Below are 20148 nucleotides of genomic sequence, written 5' to 3'. Positions count from 1 at the left end.
ATAAAATGGGTACACAAAAATGCTTTTCATAAGTCCCTGAGTATATGACTAGCATAATGTTTCGCAATTCATTTTACACTAAATGTACACAACTTTTTAAAATTGTTATAACAAGTATAGAAATATAGCATGCATTTCTTAGAAAGAGAATGTGTTTGGAGGCCACTGAAACACATCTGGCTTTGAAATGAATCTTTGGTTTTCTCTTAAGAGAGTTAGCGTCAATCCAACCTCCCTTTGTGTTCCAAATATACATTCTGCCCCTTTGGATGAAATCCCTTTTTTTAAAAGACTCAAGTGCTTACAATGGAAACAAAATTATTCATGTGCTTGCCTGTTGTTTCTCAAAACTTGTTTCTACTTCTACTCCATATATTTTCCACTAATGATTCTTGTGTTGATGTGACCAACAGGTTAAATGATGCTGAGGGATTAAGGGAGATTTACATTATAGCTGCTTACATATGGTTTTTATGAATTGGAAAAGTATCTGCTACATGTGGAGTCCTTACTACAGGCCAGGAGTGAAGCCAGGTGTGTTAGGTCTAGATCCTATCTTAGTGCTTCTCAAACCTTTTCCATTTTATGACACACAGTATTTTTAAGGCACCTTTTGGTTTGAGGACTCCAGTCCTCTCTGGCCATGACTGACGACGTATTAGTTTTCCTAGGGCTGCTATAACATGTACCACAGACTAAGTAGTGTCAACAATAATTTATATTCTTACAATTCTGTAGTTCAGAAATTTGAGATTAAGGTGTCAACAGGGTTGGTTTCTGTAAGGACTGATGTCCTTGTAAAGGAAAAAATTTGGACACAGGCAGAAGGACGACTATGTGAAGACATCGCATGTCTGTTGGATCAGCCCATCCTGACGACCCCATTTGTGATTTAACCTCTGTAAAGGCCTCATTTCCAAGTATAGTACACTCTGAGGTTCTAGGATTAGAGCTTCAGCATGAATTTTGGGCAGATGAAGGCTGAGACATAATTTGGACCTTACACCAGGTGTCTGGGGTAAGAAAGGGAGCCATGACTAGGACATACCTATAACCCCTTAAAGCAGGTCTTAATCTTCATGCCATCCATGTGAAGTAAGTAGTATTATTATTGGTATGCCCATTTTAAAGATGACAACATTGAGGCCCAAGGAGATGATGTCTGTTGCCCAAGGTTATATAGTAAGTGGTAAAGCCAGGACTGAGGCACAAGCCTGGCTGTTCCCACAACCCTGCTTCATCAGATGGGTTTAAACTAAAAGTGAGGGTCTGTGTCTAAAATTTTATCATGTAGTTAAACTTAGCTAAAACATGAAAGTTACAGTCAATGGATCAACTACCATTTTAATAATAATCACATTAATATTTCACTATTGACTTAATCAAAATTTACCAAGTGAGTGAAAGTTACTACCAAAGTGAAAATGTCTTATCTAACATGAACCACTATAAGTGAGTCCTTCTTTCAAACTCTTAGGAAATTTTAAGTTTAGGACAGATTTGTAAAGAATTAAGGTAGATTTTTATTCTATTTCCAAACTTAAGCCCAAATCCTTATGAACTGAAAACGCTTTGTCTTTCTTTTGAAAACAGGAATGAAGGAATGACCTCTAAAATATCCCACTTGCCTGCCTTTGGTACATGGCAGTATAGAGGCATGACCTCTAAAGAAGCTGGGATATCATTGTGATAATTAATCTTGCTTTCAGGTTGTTTATACATAATTAAGCAGCAAAGATTAACTATAATATTCATGTCCTTCTCCCTGGAAAGTTACATTAGGAAAACATTCAGTCATTTTCAACATAAAATGTAGGAACTTCACCACATGTAGGTAACCTTTAGTAAGGAATCTTAACTTTTTAAAAGTTTTCTGAAAAGCGATACTATATTAAATGTGAAGTGTGGAAGAGGGAAAAATTGGAGCAGGAATCAGAAGCAGTGAGATTCTTGGATCCTGTATTTATTATTGATTTTGAATTCTTAATATCCATAATAAAACATTTTGAGTACAAATTTGGTCATGATTTCCAGAAGAGTAGTTTGACTTGTTTTAGTTAATTCATATTATATTATCCTTGTTAAATGAAAAACTGAAGTTCCTTAGGCTTCATTAGAGTTAAAACTTAATTTTTTTAAATCCACCTCAGAATTTTCATGTGATTAAGTCGTTTCTGGACAGATGTTTCCTTTATTCTTTGTGTTTGAAGGGCGAGAGCAGTCTCCTAACAAAATGTGCAAATATTTAAACTGACCCTCAACCTGTCTTTTGACTCTTTGTAGCCTCTAAAGATAAGGTCCCTTGTGTTATCTTGTAGTCTATTAAATCATATTTTGTTTTTGAAAAAGACATTGAGTAAAAAGCAGCATACAGGATACAGGATAAGATTGGAGAGAAGAAGAGGGAAGTGAAGGACCCAAATTTGTAATTCATCCATTCTAAGCTAAGAGAGAAAGCTGGGAGTCACTGAGTCACTCTTGATAGTCCTCCCTCATCCCCCACCATAAATCCATCATCATCCAATTCTGTCAGTTTTCCCTCAAAAGTTTTGAACCCATCCCCTGCTCCTGTCCTCATTGTACACCATGTTTCTTGCCTGCACTCCATCCTCCCAAGGATCCTTACTGATCCTTTCTTCCTATGTCTCCCAGCCCCTACTCTACTGGAGTTGGTGGTCCATTGGAACTCACCTTTGTCCCCTTAGCATCAAACAGGATTCCTTGCCAAAGGAATGGGTATTCATTATTAAGGCAAACACTTCTTGACCCTGCCCTGCTTAAAATCCTTGTGTGGTTTCTCACTGCATATAGAATAAAATCCCCAACGCAGCTTCCTCTTGACCCTCTTGCTCATTCTCACTTCCAGCAAACTCACTTCCTAGCTATTGCCCAACACATACCCATCTCTCTCTTGCCTCAGGGTTTTGGGGCAAGTGGTTTCTCAGTCTTGAAAGTTTTCTCCCCTTGCTGACTGACTCATGACTCATCTCAGAATTAGAGGAGGCCTCTCTTACCCTCTAATCTTAATCAAGCCACCGTATCATAATCTTTCATGGCACAGTCTACACTTTGAATTCAGTTTGTAATTATTTTTACATCAAGAGCTGTGTTTCTTCAAGCTCATACTGCTCCTGAGCAAGGACCATTGGTTTGGTTGGAGGCACTGACCTGCAGGTACAAGGCTATATTATAAAGTGGATTAGACATGTCATCTGCAGTGCTAGGAACCTAGTTCTGACTCAGCCCAGGACATAAGAGGTTGGGAGGTGGTGGCATTGTGGGAAGACAGAATATGGTGTGGGACAAAGGAAAGGGATTTTTGTTAGTCAGCTTTTCATCGTTGAAACCAAAATCCCTGACATGAGCAACTTAAAGGAGGGAAGATTTAATTTGGCTCTTGATTTCAAAGGTTTAAGTCCATGATTGCCTGTCCTTTGCTTTGGCCTTGAGGTAAGTGGGCATGGCAGCCAGGAAGCAGAAAGGAGAAGAAAAATCCTTCCAGGGCATCACCTTGCTCCTAACCCCCCCACACACCCGACTGACTCCCCACACACATACTCTTGCTTCCTGGAACTAGTTCCTGCTTCCCAGTAGTTTATTCAACCATCATTAGATGAGTCCACTGATGAGGTCAGAGTCCTCACAATCCAATCACTTCCCAAAAGCCTATCTGAACACTTTTGGAGGGGACATTTCAGATCCAAATCATCAGAAATCCTTTTTTTGTTGTTTTTTTACACTGGTACATTATAATTACACATAATAGTGGGTTTTGTTACATATTTGTGCACATAATTTGGTCAATTGGGATCCTATTATGACTCAGGCTTTTAATGTAGGCCACTGCTGGCATAATTATTTGCAAAAAAAAAAAAAAAAATCAGAATGGGATTCTCTTGAAATCCACATCATATTAAAGCTACTTACTTGATTTACTTGATCTACTATGAACTGGCCATTGTGATTGTGCCAGTGTTTTTTGTTCTATACAAACACAATGTGGATCATGACTGCAACGAGACTTTAAAGAGGGAAATGCTTATAAATAAGTGCACTCTTTTTTTATCTTTTTTCTTTTGAAGAAGTACTGAAAGTAGACCTTGGTTTGTTTCTAGTCTACATTTCATAGGGCCAGCAACATTGAATAATAGACTTTCAGAATTGAAATAGGCTGAGGAGATTGAGTCATTAAAGTGCCTCCATTTGGAGATAAGAAGACTGAAATGTGGTTGGTGACTTTTTCACACTAGGCCTAGTGTGAAGCAAAGCTGGAATCTGACCAGACCTTCTAGATTCCTGACTAGTGTGTTCCCTGTGGCTATATGCGCCAGTGTATGGTATGTCTTTAATTAGCATAAGGAAAAACTCCAAATCAGCAGGATTTTTGGCACCGATGAACACACTATTGTTCTGTGATCTTGTTAAAACAAATTTTGCTATTTGTTCAGAGAGCCATATAACCGTGGTTGGCTGTAACTGAAAGTCACTGAGTCAAGTCAGACCCTATTAGACCTTTGTAAACAAACAGTTGAAGAAGCTAGCTGCCATTTGCTAATAAAAGTGAAACAAGATCCTTCTAAAAGCTTGGTAACTCACAGTAGGCTTTAGAGTACTTCTACGCTATGTATTTAAATGTGCATGTGTCTGATATTCTGCAAATTCATTTTAAGCCAAATGATGTGTCACACTCAAGAGCTAGAATGGGCCCAGTTGGGAGGCTGCCCTAGTTTCCAGAGTGACCAAGCTGAATTGGCTAGCCTCTCCTGGCAGGCATTTCCTCCTGCTTCCCTCCAGGGCTTCAGCTGGGAACAATAAGGTGTTAGGTCTTTCTGGATCTGAGGGTCTCCCATCTAAATGCAAAGTGTGAATAAACAGAAAGAGCCATATAGCCTCTAGCTCTTTCTGGTCCCCGGATCTCAATCTCAAGGAGAGGGATTTTGCCATTTATTTCTGTTACGTTAGAGTTTCCAGTGTAGCAGAGTCACTTCCTCTTATATGTCAATCTTTGATTTGTCACGTGTCAACACTGATGATGTGGAGCCAGAAAGACCTGGATATCAGCTCTGCTGCTTGCTGTGTAACTTGTGCAGGTTATGGAACCTCTGTGACCTTCAGTTCTCTTTTTAATAAAATGGGACTGTTGTGAACACTGAGATTAAGGTAATATTCATAGAATGACATTCAGTAAATGAGAATTGATGTTTTATTAATGATAATTAGCTGGATGGTTTTGGACAAGTCCCTTTACTTTGGGTGCTGTTGCCTCACGAGAGAGCCCACTGTTTTTTGTCAGCACTGACAGTTTCTAAAGCATTCTTGAGCGCTGGAGATCTAGCCTCTTTCCCATACACCCCTTCCACTGCTTTTCCCCCAACTCCCGATACACACACCCAAAGCCCCCCTTGATTCCCTTACTTTTCGTGCCCACTTGGAAGCTGCAGATAGTTCCCAGGAAATTCAATTTGTGCTTTTCGGGCCTAAGGAGCAGACTTGTCGCAGGGGAAGTGTATCCCCAAATTAGATCATCTTCTGGTGGGAAAGGTAAAGAAAATGCAGACGTCCTGGTGCCACTCGGAAACCGCCAGCTTCAACAAACTTGTTGCAGAGTGGAGCACCCTCTCCGACAGGGCTTGGCAGAGTCGGTGCCGCAGGGGAGCGGGTGGTTCTGGCCTGGCCGGGGTGGGAGGGAGGCCAGGACTCCCGGCCGTGATCTGGCCGGACTGGCCCCGAGGTCCTGGAGCAGAACTGGAGTTTGCAGAGCCACGCCCTTGGGCGCCACCCTGCAGACGTGGGCGGGCCCGGGGCTGTCCGGAGTAGGGGGACCGCGGGCCGGCTAGATGCTAATGAGGAGCCGATAAAGCCTCGGCGGGGCGCTGCGCCGCGTGCTGCAGTGGGCTCTGCGCTGGACTCCGGGGTCCTGGGCGCGCGGCATCCCGCGTTTGCCCTCCGCGCTTCTTCCGCCCCTTTCCTTAATCCAGGCCCCGGGGCACCAGCGGGCAGGAAGCGGCCCCTCTGGGCTCGAGAGCCTCTGGGTAAGTTGGTCAGCGGCGCCAGCGGTGCGCCTCGGTGCCAGAGGTGGGTGGGGGGAGCGCTTCCGGCGAAATGCTGCCCCGGGCGCTGGGGAACCACGCCTGACTGGTCGGCGAGTCCCCCAGCCACGCCCGCCCTACTCAGTCCCTCTCCAGACAACTGTCCAGAGCCTCGGTGAACCTTCACCCCTGCCGCCTGTGGTCCAGCTCTCCATCCCTTAAGGCTGTTCCACCTCTCCCACATCCTTTGTCCCGGCGTTTCCATTCTGGGTCGCCCTTTCTTCCCCTTCGCGGAGGACCTCCTCCCTGCTATCCCCACCCCCAAGAGGGATCTTTGTCCTTTCTGAGGTCCTGTCTACCTTCGTTCGGGTGACTGTGGTGAGCGACTTTAGTCTCTTCCTGCCTTGGGTAGCAACGGAGAAGCAGCCGGGAGTGGGACGGGGAACCTGCCCCACTGCTGCACGCAGCCCCCACTCCCTGCAAAGTCCTCTGTGAGCAACTCATGCCCCACACCCTCTGGTTCTTTTCTGCCTCTGCGTGAGATAGCCCCTCCAACACTCCACAAGCTGCGTGTGGGCCGGAGCGAGGGAGGGGGTACAAAGGGAGGCCTTGTCTCTGGAGATTCCTGGGAAAGCACAATGGGGCAGGGTGTCCATTGGGCTGAGAGGAACCTGGGAGAGGCGAATGTGGCAGCTGTTACCCTTATTTTCCCATGGCTTACTGAAGCTGCGACAAGACCAAGATCAGAGGGGGAAGTGTTTTGACCACAGTGAGTCAGAAGTGGGTGTCTGTCACATAGTCAGTAGCAATATCCTCCAGCTGTTTGTGGAGGTAGTTTTGGTGGTGGGAAGTGGAACCTAAGCAGGCAGAGGCTCTCTCTCCTGTCAGGAGGCAAGCAACAGTGCTGAGGAGGAAAACTTTGCCCTGGGCGGGAGACATATTCCACACCCAGCGTATGGCTGAGGCTGAGATGGGACAGTATGGGTCAAACAGCTGTGGTTGCCTATTAGGTCTGCCTCTGCCTACAGGAAGGGGAGAACCTTCTTCCTGATAGCCTGCCATCTCCAAATCTGAGAAGTTCCCCTACACCCTGTTTCCAGGGCCTGGGGAAAGCAGGCCAAGTTTCTGGTCCTAGGACTCCCAGGGATCCTGAATGCTTCAAGATCCCAGGACACAGAGACAGCTGGAGACTGTATGGCTTCCCTGTGCCCTCTGTACCCAAGACTGCTGATTTTTCATTTCCAAATTTGGCAAATTTCACTTGGAGTGAAGGATAGCCACTGTCTCTGATGCAGATCCTGTCAAGGAAGTTGGCTGGGAAGAGCAGAGCCAGTCAGGGGTGGACCCTTGGCTCCTTGTGGACACCAGTCTGCTCTTTCCTCCTCCTCTTCCTTTTCCCTTCCTCCCTTCACCAGCCTCCCCCCTTCTCTTCCCTCTCTTTCTCCAGCAGCCACTCAGCTCTGCTCAGCTTCTTCCCTCAGGGGCCCCACTGGGATTCTATGGCTTCACCTACCTCCACCAACCCTGCACATGGCCACTTTGAGAGCTTCCTACAGGCCCAGTTTTGCAAGGATGTGCTGAGCAGCTTTCAGGGGCTCTGTGAGGCCCTGGGGCTAGAGCCTGGTGGGGGACTGCCCCAGTACCACAAGATCAAAGCCCAGCTCAACTACTGGAGTGCCAAGTCTCTGTGGGCTAAGTTGGACAAGCGAGCAGGTCAGCCTGTCTACCAACAGGGCCAGGCTTGTGCCAGCACCAAGGTGAATATATGGAGGAGGGGCACAGTGGAGAATGAGGGGGCAGTCAGAACAGGAAGGTCAGATGCCAAGCCTACCCTCCCCTGTGTGTTGGCAGTGTCTGGTGGTAGGTGCTGGGCCTTGCGGGCTTCGGGCTGCTGTGGAGCTGGCACTACTGGGAGCCCGTGTGGTGCTGGTTGAAAAGCGCACAAAGTTCTCTCGACACAATGTGCTCCACCTCTGGCCTTTCACCATCCATGACCTGCGGGCACTTGGCGCCAAGAAGTTCTATGGGCGTTTCTGCACTGGCACCCTGGACCACATCAGTGAGTATGATATAGTGTGGCCTGGAGGGGTGGGTGCACCTGGGCCTTAGAGACAGGCCAGTTTGGTTGGGGGACGGGGTGCCACTGAGCCAGCAGAGAGGCAGAGTGCACAGGATCCATTTCAGCCAGGTGACCTTGAAGACCTAGGTCATTCATCTGTAAAATGGACAACTGGATGGAATGATCTCTAAGATCATTCTTCAGTTCTGGTCAGGCACACACCAGTGCTCCGGGAGATTGAGCAGCCCTGAGTCCCTATACCTGATGTCCTCTCCCTTTCAGGCATCCGGCAACTTCAGCTGCTTCTACTAAAGGTGGCATTACTGCTGGGGGTGGAAATTCACTGGGGTGTCACTTTCTCTGGCCTCCAGCCCCCTTCTAGAAAGGGTGAGTACTTCTGTGCTTCCAGAACTCCCACCAAGGAGATCTTGGCCAGTGCATGAGAAAGGGTGGGGCTGGGAGTCAGCTGAGTCTTAAATGGTGAGGCCTGGGCAGACTTCTCAGCCTCAGCTACATTTGCAAAATGGGAACAGCGTTTCCTACCTACCTTCCTTGGCAGCTACAAAGATGTTATATGAGAGACAGTGTGTCACTGGTGCTTTCTAAACCTTGGAGTCCCTTACACATTTATTTCAGCTATTTCACTAGCTTAATAGCAGGAGCCCCTTCTGGCTTCCTTGTGCTTCTCATACACTCTGCCCTAGGGAGTGGCTGGCGTGCCCAGCTCCAGCCCAGTTCCCCAGCCCAATTGGCCAACTATGAATTTGATGTCCTCATCTCAGCTGCAGGAGGTAAATTTGTCCCAGAAGGTGAGTGCTTCCTTCCCTCAGAATAGCCAGCATCTTTGGACTCCTCCTGAGTCTTTCTAGGCAGTTATACTCCTGGTCCTCCTGCCATACCAGCCTACCCTTACTGCTAGGCTTCACTGTTCGAGAAATGCGTGGCAAACTGGCTATTGGCATCACAGCCAACTTTGTGAATGGGCGCACAGTGGAGGAGACACAGGTGCCTGAGATCAGCGGTGTGGCCCGAATCTACAATCAGAAATTCTTCCAGAGCCTGCTCAAAGCCACTGGTAAGGGCCCCCTTTCATTGTCTTTCTATCCCCTTGCCTGACTGGGCTGCCTCCTGCCCTCTCCCTCTCAGACCTGTCCTTAGTCCAAGGAAGCCCATACTTGTCCATCTTTGTGATACAGGTATCAAAAGGGGAAAGAACTGCCCCCGCAGGGCCTAAGCAGCCATAGCCCCACTTGGCCATCCAGCATGAAAAGTCTTGGAAATTTCTTAAAAAATGCCTAAGTTTTATTTCTGCTCCTTTATGCCTTAGTATAAAAATGAGATAAATTGAAAACAGAAGTGGCACTTCTGTATTTACTTTGGTTTCATACCACCATGTGGCCATGTAATGCAAGTTTCCCATCTGCTACCCCACCCTAGTTTCCTTCTTTGTCCCAAGCTGTCAGGCCCTCTGAGCCAGGGACAGATGATCCTTTGTGCCACCAGGACTGTTTGGGCTCTGCGTAGAGCATTCACTACATCTAAGCTGTGAGATTAGCGATGGTTGAGGTGTTTGGAGAGGTATCAGATCATCAGAAGAGGACTCATCTCCTGCCCCTGCCCTGTCTCTCCAGGCATTGATCTGGAGAACATTGTGTACTACAAGGACGACACCCACTACTTTGTGATGACAGCCAAGAAGCAGTGTTTGTTGCGACTGGGGGTGCTGCATCAGGTGCGGCCCTGGGAGACTGAGGCCAGGGTTGGACACAGTCTACCCCTGGGTGTGGAGGCTCCCCATCCTCTCCTGCCTCTTCTCAGCATTAACTCTACCTCCACAAGCTCTGCTCCCCTAGGATTTATATGGCAACAGGAATCATATTCAGGCAGGACTAAACTTTATGCCAGTTGTAAACCTTACACCAGCCATACTGTGACAAATGTGAGCTCCACGAGGACAGGGATTTTTGTCTCTTTGCCTCTTGATTGCTGCTAATTTTCAATGCTTAGAATGGTGTCTACCATGTGCTAAGAACTGTGTTGAGAGTTTAATTTGCATTTTCTCATTTAATTTTCATGAGTACCTTGTAAGTTAAGTATGTTGTTTCTAAAAGATGGGCTAACAGGCTCTGACAAGTTAAGGGCAAATGAAATGACAGTAATGATATTGGGCTACATGAATAGAGCAGGGCCGAGGACCCCTGAGGCGGGATGAGTGACAGAAGGCAGGCACTGGAATTCTATGCTACCTTTTCAGTTATTGTGTGGTCTGGGCAGCCCCTTCCTTCTCAAGGGGACAGGGCTGGCCAAATGACCCATCTCTCAGAGATCTCAGAGGTTCTGATCTGTTGTTCATGTAGGACTTGCTGGAGACTGATCGGCTTCTGGGTAGTACCAATGTGGTACCCGAGGCTCTGCAGCACTTTGCCCGGGCAGCTGCTGACTTCGCCACACATGGCAAACTTGGGAAACTAGAGTTTGCCCAGGATGCCCATGGGCGGCCTGATGTCTCTGCCTTTGACTTTACAAGCATGTTGCGGGCAGAGAGTTCTGCTCGTGTGCAGGAGAAGCACGGTGCCCGCCTGCTACTGGGACTGGTGGGGGACTGCCTGGTGGAGGTGAGGACTCCAGAGGCATAGGGATCCCAGGTTGGGTGGGGAGCCTGCCTGATAGGAAGGGAGATGGTAAAAAGAGCTTGTTGAAGGGAGGAGCTAATGGCACAATGGGTGAAAGCTCCCTCCCCCACTTTGACCTTGGGGTATATCTGGGCTTGGGATGCTCCCACTGAATTCTCATTGAGCTGTTTCCTGTTCCTCTGACCTGCAGCCCTTCTGGCCCCTGGGCACTGGAGTGGCCCGGGGCTTCTTGGCAGCCTTCGACGCAGCCTGGATGGTGAAGCGGTGGGCAGAGGGTGCTGAGCCCCTAGAGGTGTTGGCTGAGCGGTGAGGCCTGAGTTGGGAAAGTAGTGAAGGCAGGGTGGAATACAAGACAAGGTCAGAAAAGGGGGCAGGGGGCACTGAGGGAACAATTGAGGGTATGGGCAAAAGGGAATGCAAGAATGGTTGGCAATTCTTGAGGCGTGGATGCTGACAGATGCCCTCCCCTTCATGCTCCTGCCCCTCCCACCACTCTCACACCCTCAGTGAGAGCCTGTACCAGCTTCTGTCACAGACATCCCCGGAAAATATGCACCGCAATGTGGCCCAATATGGGCTGGACCCAGCCACCCGTTACCCCAACCTGAATCTCCGGGCTGTGATGCCCAACCAGGTCAGACCCCCCAGCACCCCCACCAAACCTCCCAAGTCAGCTTTCTTCTCCCAGGCCAGGCCTTTCCTATCCAGTCATTGTCTCTGGGGGTCTGTCCTACCTCAAGTGGGTCCCTCCCTCATGGGCTGAGGGGCTGTATGGTCAGCTGCCTTGATATCTGAGGGGGGCTGCCTTAGGTACAAGACCTGTACGATGTGGTGACCAAGGAGCCTGTGCGGAAAAGTGACAAGACAGATGCAGGGAATCCAGCCATTGGTGAGCAGGCCATCTTCCTGGGGAATGTCCAAAATATGTCCCAGCTAGTGTGGTGCAGCAGCTCAGGTTGCTACCTGAGCGCTGCAGCCTCAGGACCAATGAGTGAGATGTGCTGGGATACTCACTGTTGGTGGGGCAGTTTGGGGCCTCTGAAGAGTTAGAGGGGCAGCAGAGCCCTGAGCAACCGTTGTTTGCCAGCTGTCTGGAAGTATTTCAGTATATTATCAAGCTGTACTACAGTTCTTGGCCCTTCTGCCAGCCCCTCCCAGCCTTGCAAACTCCAAAACACCTTTACTGAGCCTCTGAGCTTCCCTACCCGCTCAGCTTGCAGATCTCTGCCCTCTACGTGGCCAGCAGTGATTTCACTTTATTCATCCACCACTTTATTCCAATAAGGAATGGGAAGGAGGTGCTGCTGGCAGTGAGTGTTAGACTGGTGGTGCCCCAGGATGGATGGGGGAGTCCCTGACTCTAGCTCCTATACAGATTGCCACACTCAGTAACTGGGCTATGTACCAGGTATAGGGCAGAGGGGGCCTTGAGCACAACATAGTTTTCCCTCCCAGGGTCAGCGGGCACCCAGGAGGACCTGCTACGCTGGTGCCAGGAGCAGACAGCTGGGTACCCAGGAGTCCATGTTACCAACTTGTCTTCCTCCTGGACGGATGGTCTAGCTCTGTGTGCCTTGGTGCACCGGCTGCGGCCTAGCCTGCTGTGAGTTGGGAATTGGCATGGGGATGCCCAACAGAGAGTACCACTAGCATGCCTCTGCCCATCTCTCTGCCTCTTGGTAGGGAGATCATCGTGTGGGAGTTAGTAGCTAAGTCCCAGTTCCACTCCTACACATATACACCCCGCTGTGCATACCCTGCCTCTCTGGAGATAGTATTCCTACCTGACCTGCCTCCCTGCCTGACACAGAACCAAATGTATTAGGTAGAGGTGGGTTTTCAGTGGTAGAGGAGGCCCCCAAGGCCAAAAATGGTTGTCACTGTTGGTGGGAAAGGTAGGTAAAAAGGGAGGAAGTAGAGAGAACCACCTTATGTGCCCTCATCTCCCTTATGGCTCCCCTGCCCATCCTGCTGGCCTTAACTCCCCATCCCTCTCCCCCATCAGTGGAACCAGGTTCTTGGCTCCCATTGGCTTCTCTCTTTGACATCCCACAGGGAACCCTCAGAGCTGCAAGGGGTGGGGGCTCTGGAAGCAGCTACCTGGGCACTGCACGCGGCAGAGCATGAGCTAGGCATCACACCAGTGTTGTCTGCACAGGCAGTGGTGGCAGGCAGTGACCCATTAGGCCTCATTGCCTACCTTAGCCACTTCCACAGTGCCTTCAAGACCATGTCCCACATCCCAGGTGAGCTGGAGGGTAGATGGGGGACAGGGAATGTGAAAGGGAGAGAGAAGGGGGTGACCTCTGAGGATCCACCTGGGTGGGAGAGTGACTGTTTGGAGGTGCAGTATCAACCCCTCATCTACCCTGACACCCAAATTCTGCCTGCAGGTCCTACTGGCCAAGTCTCTCCAGGTACCTCTAGTGCTGTACTGTTCCTTGGCAAACTCCAGAGAACCCTGCAACGGACCCGGGCTAAGGTGGAGAACCTGGAGCAGGGTTGGAGCTGGGCTGGGGGTGTCCAGTGAGATCCCTGGGATAATGGAGAGGATGATATTCAGAATGGGAGAAGGGAAGACCTGGGACTCAGGCCTCATGTTTATAGCTATAGGATTTGTTGCAGGAAAGTGGGGAAGATACTGGTGGCAAGAAGCCTCGCTTGGAGGTAAATGCAAGCAGGGGTGGGATGGTTCCCTTCCCCATATCCTATTTCCTTTCCCTGACCTGTTCCTCCAGGTCTTGCCTTCTACCCCAGGTCCTATAGCCCCCCGATCCTGTCTCCCTGCCTAGACTCAGTCCCTTCCCTTCCAGCCCTCTCTTTCCATGCACACATCTCCTCCCCACCTGATCCTGTCTGAGCACTTAACTCCTTAGGTAGAGGCTGAGACTCCAAGTACTGAGGAGCTACCTGTCCCTGAACTCAGTGTACCTCTGACACCCCCATCTCAACCTGAGGAGGTAAGAGCCAGGGTGGTGTCTACAGGCAGAGGCGTGGGGAGGGCAGGGAAGGAGTGTTGCAGGGAAAGGGAAAAACTTTGTAGCTAAGCCTTGGCTCCAGCTGACCTGTGTCCTGGGGGTCTGTGCAGGCCAGTACTGGGGACCTGTGTGCACTCTGTGGGAAACACCTCTACATTCTGGAACGCTTCTGTGTGGATGGCCATTTCTTCCACCGGAGCTGCTTCCGCTGCCATACTTGTGAGGCCACATTGTGGCCAGGTGACTACGGGCAGCATCCAGGAGATGGTGAGTGGGCCTGGGAGACTGCTAGAAGGACTTTGAGCCTGGTGGGGTTGGGGGTGGGGCTGCAGGGAAGGAGCTTGAGGATGGAGAGGAAAACGGGTGGTGGGCAGGAGGTGGAAATAGGCTCAACATGGCACTTTCTTCCTCTGAGCCTGGAGACTTCTGTCCTCTCCAAAGCTCCAGATATGGGGTTCTAAGGAATCAGGAGGCTGGCAGAATCTCAGGCAACTCCTGTAGCCTCTACCTCCCCTGATAAATTTTTGAACATCTGGGCACTGAGCTCTCTATTCCTGATGCCTCTACTCTTTTCAGGACATTTCTACTGTCTCCAGCATCTGCCCCAGCCAGGCCACAAGGAGGATGACAGTGAAATAGGACCTGAGAACCCTGTAAAAACTGTGAGTGTGGGTAAAGGGGGTGTCTCAGCCCAAAACTCTGCTAGGGGTTAAGTGAATGCTATCCTCCACTGGACTGTAAGCTCCTCGAAAGCAGGAATGTTTGTCTGGTTGTATTTAGTGTTATATTCCAGTATCCAGAGCACTACCAGACAATGTCTACTGGATGGTGTTAAGTAAATGCCAGGGTACACATTGGCTCAAAAGGAGTGGTTTCAACCTCTACACTATACAGATTCCTAAGCAGATCACATGGTGGCTTTTCCAGGAGCTTCCCACACCAAGTGAGGACAACCTGCCAGGCCCGTTGACTCACACAACCCCACAGGAGGACACCAGTCCTGTCCCAAGCCCCAGCCAGTCTAACCGTCGGCTGATCCGCCTCTCCAGCCTGGAACGTCAGCGGCTCTCCTCTCTTAACATTAACCCTGAACCTGAAACAGAGCCTCCTCCCAAGCCCCCCCGCAGCTGCTCGGCCTTGGCCCGCCAGGCCCTGGAAGGCAGCTTTATGGGCTGGGGTGTGCCAGGCCAGAGTCAGCAAGGTGACTGACTGCTCAATCCACAATTGTGGCAACCTGGGGGGTGGATGGGTTAGGAGTACTGGGATTCCTACAAGGGGATTCTAGGGAATATAAGGGAGGTCATGAGGGTACTAAGCCATGTCTCCCTCTCATCTGCTCAGTTCTTAAGGACATAGAGAAGGAGGAAGAGAGTCCTTCCTCCAGTGAAGAGGAAGAGGAAGATGTGCCTTTGGACTCAGACTTGGAGCAGGTGACTGGCAGGAACTTGGCCACCCACTCTGTCCAAGCCAGCATACAGCCACTAATACTCTCCACTCTCACCACAGGAGAAACCACAGCCCGCTGCATCCTCTTGGAATGTCCTCTCACCTAGTCTGACATTTATGCCTCTAGGTCTCCATCTTGTCTAGCAGAACTAAGCCCACTTCCAGCCTCTTTTCTCCCCTTCCCAGTTTTACGCACTCCTACCCCTGACTCACCCAACTCTCCCACAGGCCCTGCTGACACTGGCCAAGAACTCGGACACCATGAACAAGTACCCTACGTGGCGCCGAACTCTGCTGCGCCGGGCTAAGGAGGAGGAGATGAAGAGATTCTGCAAGGCCCAGGTGAGGCCTAGGGGTTGCTAGAAGTTCTCACAGGGGTCACAGTTCTGTGTTTGGATCAGAGCTCCTCCAGCACTGTTGTTGAGTAATCTTGTACCCCCTCAGACAATCCAGCGGCGACTAAATGAGATTGAGGCTGCCCTGAGGGAGCTGGAAGCTGAAGGCGTGGAGCTGGAGCTTGCCTTAAGGAGCCAGAGCAGTGAGTGAAGCTAGGACGCCACTCTGTCTCCTAGAACTTTGTTTAGTCCCCAGCTGAACCCCAGAACCAACAGGCTCTGGTCCAGTCACACAGCTCTATACACACCAATGCCCTTTTTTCTTGTCACCCCCCAAGCCCCTGACTCCTGTTTTCCTAGCTAGAGGCCTTGTGACCATCCCAACCCTTCTTCCTAGGTTCCCCAGAACAGCAAAAGAAACTCTGGTTAGAACAGCTGCTGCATCTTGTCCAAAAGAAAAACAGCCTAGTGGCTGAAGAGGCTGAGCTCATGATCACGTAAGGCACACTGATGGTGACATTGGCACAGAGCTAAGCCCAGTCCTGTGGGCACCCTGTATAGCTGTGCCTCTTCAATCCCTGACCCCCACAGGGTGCAGGAGCTGGACCTAGAAGAGAAGCAGTGGCAGCTAGACCAGGAGCTAAGAGGCTACATGAACCGTGAAGGTACGTGGGACCCCTCATGAACTTGGATCAGGCAACTCCTCATGTATCTCTGCAACAATCAGGAGAAAGTCAGGAGATGGGACTTGGAAGCCCCCACACTCTTGAACAATCAGGGCTGCACAGTTGGGTTTTTATACAAAATTTCCTTCAAAAACAGTGCTGCTGGGCTGGGGTTATAACTCAGTGGAAGAGCATTTGCCTAGCATGTGTGAGGCACTGGGTTCAATTCTCAGCACCACACGCAAATAAATAAAATAAAGGTTCATCACTCAAAAATATCTTTAAAAAAATGGTGCTGCTGCTACTAATACTAGAAAACCACTGGTGTGGAGTAACCTCATTTTGCAGGCTAAGAAGCAAAGCTGAGTTGTAGAAATCACACGGGCTAATTCCTTGTTCTCTAAGTTTCACCTTCTCTTTCAGAAACCCTGAAGACAGCAGCAGATCGGCAGGCTGAGGAGCAGGTCCTGAAAAAGCTAGTAGATGTGGTGAACCAGCGGGATGCCCTCATCCGCTTTCAGGAGGAACGCAGGCTCAGCGAGCTGGCCTCAGAGACAGGGGCTCAGGGCTAGAAAATGGTGAGCTACCTACCTTCTTCCCTACAAGGAAGACAACCTCATCCCAGGACAGTGCCACCCCTGCTCATCTAGGCTGTCTGGGAGAGGCCTCACTGTTGACAATAAAAATATTTCTGCTACAGATAGGGTTTGATACGTGCTGATGGGAACAGGGGAGGTGTGCAGGCGGGGAAGATATGTCAGAGCCCTAATGTCTACATTGTGACAATCAAACTGATCCTAGGTTCTCATCAATGCCTCTACAAGGAAAAAGGCAGAGCCACTAAAATGTCAAGCTTTATTGATCCTCAGTTCTGTCCCCTCTCCTGCCCCAGGAGCAGAGCTAACTGAGGCTCTGAGCTCAGGTCCTGGGCTTCCCTTTCCCTTCCAAGCACATGCTGGAGCTCAGTCTGGACCCTACACAAGCCTCTGGCCTCCTGCGTGTGGAAGAGGTAGACTGCGCCTGCCCCCAGCACCAGTCCTACATTGGGCGTCCAAAGCAGTATGGCCACTTCCCTGGCCCTTTCTTCTGCTACAAGGAAACAAAGCAACACCAGGAGAAGCAGCCCGACACCAATCACATTGCCAGCGAAGGCAGCCCACCAACGAGCCTGGGCTATACCCAGCCCCAGCTCTGTCCAGGCCTCCCTCAGCACACTGATCAACGGCAACCTCCCTGCTGGTCCTAGAACAAAGCAGGGCAGTGGGGTGAGAAAAGGTCAGAGTGGAGGGGCTGCCTTGAGACAGAGAAGAGCCAAGGGAAAGAGTGGGGTGACTCACCATAGGTAAAGCTGGGATTTTGCTGGAGGGGACTATATCTCACACAGAGAGTAGCCATGAGGGCCTCATGATCAGAGAGGGGGGTGCCATTGTAGGGGCCATGGCCTGCAGTGGATTTGAGACTCTTACAGGAGATGCAGAATCCAGAAACCGCCTAAAGGGCCAGAGAGAATCATGTTGGAGGGCCTCCTCCCAGAGAACCAGCTTCCAGTATCCCATTCTCTAGCCATCAGTAATCTAAGACTAGACCAGCTGAACGAAGGATCAGAATAGGCTGGTGACAGTAATAGACATAGTAAGTGAAGGCATGCTGTGGAGAGAGCCTGACCTTGTAAAGCACGTAGTCAATGCGGATGCCACATGGAAATGGCTCCAGATCCTTCTGGCTGACGTAATGGTTCTCGGGTACCATGGTATAGCCTTCTTCAAAGCCCTAGGGAGTAGCTGGTTCATGGTAGGATATGGGGCAGGAAGAGAGAGAAACTGGGAGTATAGGTGAGAAAACAGCTAGGTAGTTTCTCACCTTAAAATCCTGGGTCTCAAGGTAGGCATCATGCAGTCCTGTCCACTCCCTCAGCAGACAGCAGCCCAGATCTTTTGGGTGCATGTTGAGGTCCCCACACAAAAGAACCACGTCTGCCTTCTTGGATGTGTGGCTGGTGAGCCAGGTCAGTGAGGAAGGAATTCTTCCCTTGCCCCCATTGCCCTAATCCTAGCCACACCTCAAACCCTGGGTCCCAACCCACTTCCCCTGTCAAGCCTAGGCTCACACACTGGATGAACTGGGCCAGTTCCCAAGCTTGGGCCACACGATGTGCTAGGTAGATGTCCTTCTGTCGGCTGTACTCGGCATGGAGCTGAGTGAGATAGATGAGATTATAGCAGTAAGATTAAGGGTCCCAGGAGCTTGTGTAAATCAAGCTTGTGTCTGTCACTAGTTAAGGTATTTGGTACACAATGGGTAAATCTTGCCCTATTGCTACCTTAGGAAACCCTTACCCGATAGCTCCTCCTCAGATACATAGCAGAGAAATCCCACCTCAGTTCCAGGATTAGAATGCCTGTCCAAGCCCTAAGCACTGGTATCTTCACTTACGTGGGTCACATAGGCATTGAGCACAAGTCCACTTAGATGGAACACCAGGAGTCCTACAGCCTTCCCACAGAACCAATCACCATGATGGATCTGCAAGCAGGAGGAGACAGGAACTCATGGCACTGCCACCTTCCATCTGCCCAGCCTCTGTAGCTCCAGGAAGTCTGCCTTCTCTACCTTGTGTTAGTGGGGGTGAGGAGGGAGGCTTACTTACCATGTAGGGGTAGCCATTGAGGGTGTAGACATGCTGGATGATTTCCTGGATTGGGTGTTTGGAGAAGACACAGAGGCCACTGCCAATGATTCCGCTGTAAGCCAAGCCCTGCTTAATAACCAGAAAAGGTGGGAAACACCCAGCCCTCTTCTCTCTCATTTCCCAGCTCTGATGAGCTTCTCTCTCTCTACTGCTGGGACCAGTCTCAGAACAAAGCTCAAGACAACAGCCTCTGCAGGAGGATGAGGGGGCTGCCCGATAATAGGCGGAGATGGGCTGAAAAGATACAATGTTCCCAGTTCACCCTCTCCTGCTCCTTTACCCAGAGAAGGAGGTAGGCAGGTGCAGGGAAAGGGAAGGGTTGGCAGGATCAAGAACCCTCTGGTCTGAGAACAGATTCAGGCCTGCAGGCTTCTCACCTCCTGAAGTAGTGTGCAGCTGGATAAGTGAAAGACAGTTTCTCTTTCAGGCACTGGAAGTCCTGCTCACTCCACACCTGAGGGAAGGATGAGCATGCCTGCCTGGCCTTTCCCCCAAGGGGTGGGTGTCTCCTCTAGCACCCCTTCCCAGAGCTCCTCCCAGCCTGGGATCCATATCAGAGATGCACATCCCCACCTCTTCCAGTAGAGCCAAGTCGAAGCTCTCCATATTCAGAAAGTCTCCCAGACGCTTCATGCGGTCAGAACGGTGCTTGCTCACGTAGGGAAGACCCCTAAGGAAGGGAAGGGAAAGGCGGGCCAGGGAAGGTGACTGCTAGTACCACTGGAGTTGGGGCCGATACGGGCGACCTGTCGGTTCGAGTTTCCCCTACACCCGAGATCCTGGAGGCAGGATGGGGTCGTGATCCAGCTGTGAGGAAGGGCTCCCTCCTCCCTCTGGCTGTGCGGATGCGAAAGGGAAGGAGGCCCCCAGGCAGCACTCGGCCGGCGAACTCACCAGCAGTTGAGGTTGAAGACCCTCAGGCGCAGAGAGAAGTTGGGCTTCATGGCGGGGATGTTCCGGGGCGGGAGTCAGTTTGCTTCCCCGAGACGGCCCTGGCGGGGGCGAGAACAAGAACAGGCGAGTGGTGCCTTCTCCCCGGGCGATGCCAGCCGGGACCCCGCACTCCCCACACCCACGCAGCTCCGGCCTCGGGCTGATTCCCGTGTTACCAGCACAACCCGCCCGCTGGCCTAGATAAGGCTGCGCGCTAACCCGGAAAAGAGATCTGAGAAACCCGGCGTGCGCGGGCTGGAGAAGGATGCGCTCGAGGCCCCTGGGGTACCCGAGAGGGCTCCCGGGCGGGCGGCTCCGTGATCCTTTGCCCCGAGGCTGGTTCCCGGCAGCCGCAGCCCACAAATCCCTCGGTTGGCCCCC

The 20148-nt window shown here is 50.5% G+C and overlaps 2 protein-coding genes across 6 annotated transcripts; one reads left to right on the top strand and one right to left on the bottom strand.

The window, feature by feature from the left end:
- The first annotated feature begins 5797 nt into the window (after nt 1-5797).
- On the top strand, nt 5798-16844 carry Mical1 (microtubule associated monooxygenase, calponin and LIM domain containing 1). Of its 3 annotated transcripts, none has more exons than XM_048786721.1 (25): nt 5798-6032; nt 7480-7786; nt 7881-8088; nt 8371-8475; nt 8793-8897; nt 9008-9163; nt 9720-9820; nt 10446-10703; nt 10912-11027; nt 11229-11355; nt 11532-11610; nt 12177-12324; nt 12777-12967; nt 13115-13203; nt 13347-13388; nt 13598-13681; nt 13810-13966; nt 14276-14361; nt 14627-14900; nt 15041-15129; nt 15374-15487; nt 15590-15683; nt 15878-15977; nt 16072-16145; nt 16569-16844. In XM_048786721.1, exons 2-25 carry the CDS (start codon nt 7529-7531, stop codon nt 16715-16717), a joined length of 3204 nt encoding a protein of 1067 aa, XP_048642678.1. In that variant the 5' UTR covers nt 5798-6032; nt 7480-7528; the 3' UTR covers nt 16718-16844. The 3 variants fall into 3 exon arrangements, with proteins under 3 accessions (XP_048642678.1, XP_015355531.1, XP_048642734.1); XM_015500045.2 differs by having other exon boundaries at nt 5818-6032; nt 7477-7786; XM_048786777.1 differs by lacking the exon at nt 5798-6032 and adding an exon at nt 6273-6407 and having other exon boundaries at nt 7477-7786.
- A 142-nt stretch (nt 16845-16986) lies between these two features.
- On the bottom strand, nt 16987-20142 carry Smpd2 (sphingomyelin phosphodiesterase 2). 3 transcript variants are annotated; one of them, XM_015500032.2, is made up of 11 exons: nt 19944-20142; nt 19729-19826; nt 19408-19504; nt 19212-19288; nt 18793-18886; nt 18579-18668; nt 18257-18339; nt 18006-18138; nt 17811-17915; nt 17483-17636; nt 16987-17387 (listed from the first exon to the last, which is right to left on the bottom strand). In XM_015500032.2, the coding sequence occupies exons 2-11, from the start codon at nt 19776-19778 to the stop codon at nt 17011-17013; spliced, it is 1260 nt and encodes a 419-aa protein (XP_015355518.1). In that variant the 5' UTR covers nt 19779-19826; nt 19944-20142; the 3' UTR covers nt 16987-17010. The 3 variants fall into 3 exon arrangements, with proteins under 3 accessions (XP_015355518.1, XP_015355525.1, XP_048643178.1); XM_015500039.2 differs by having other exon boundaries at nt 19987-20142; XM_048787221.1 differs by having other exon boundaries at nt 20057-20107.
- Between the last annotated feature and the right edge of the window lie 6 nt (nt 20143-20148).

This window comes from Marmota marmota, unplaced genomic scaffold (genome assembly GCF_001458135.2).
Source record: "Marmota marmota marmota unplaced genomic scaffold, marMar, whole genome shotgun sequence".
In the NCBI taxonomy this organism is placed as follows: Eukaryota; Metazoa; Chordata; class Mammalia; order Rodentia; family Sciuridae; genus Marmota; species Marmota marmota.
This window is presented reverse-complemented; position numbering and strand designations above follow the sequence as displayed.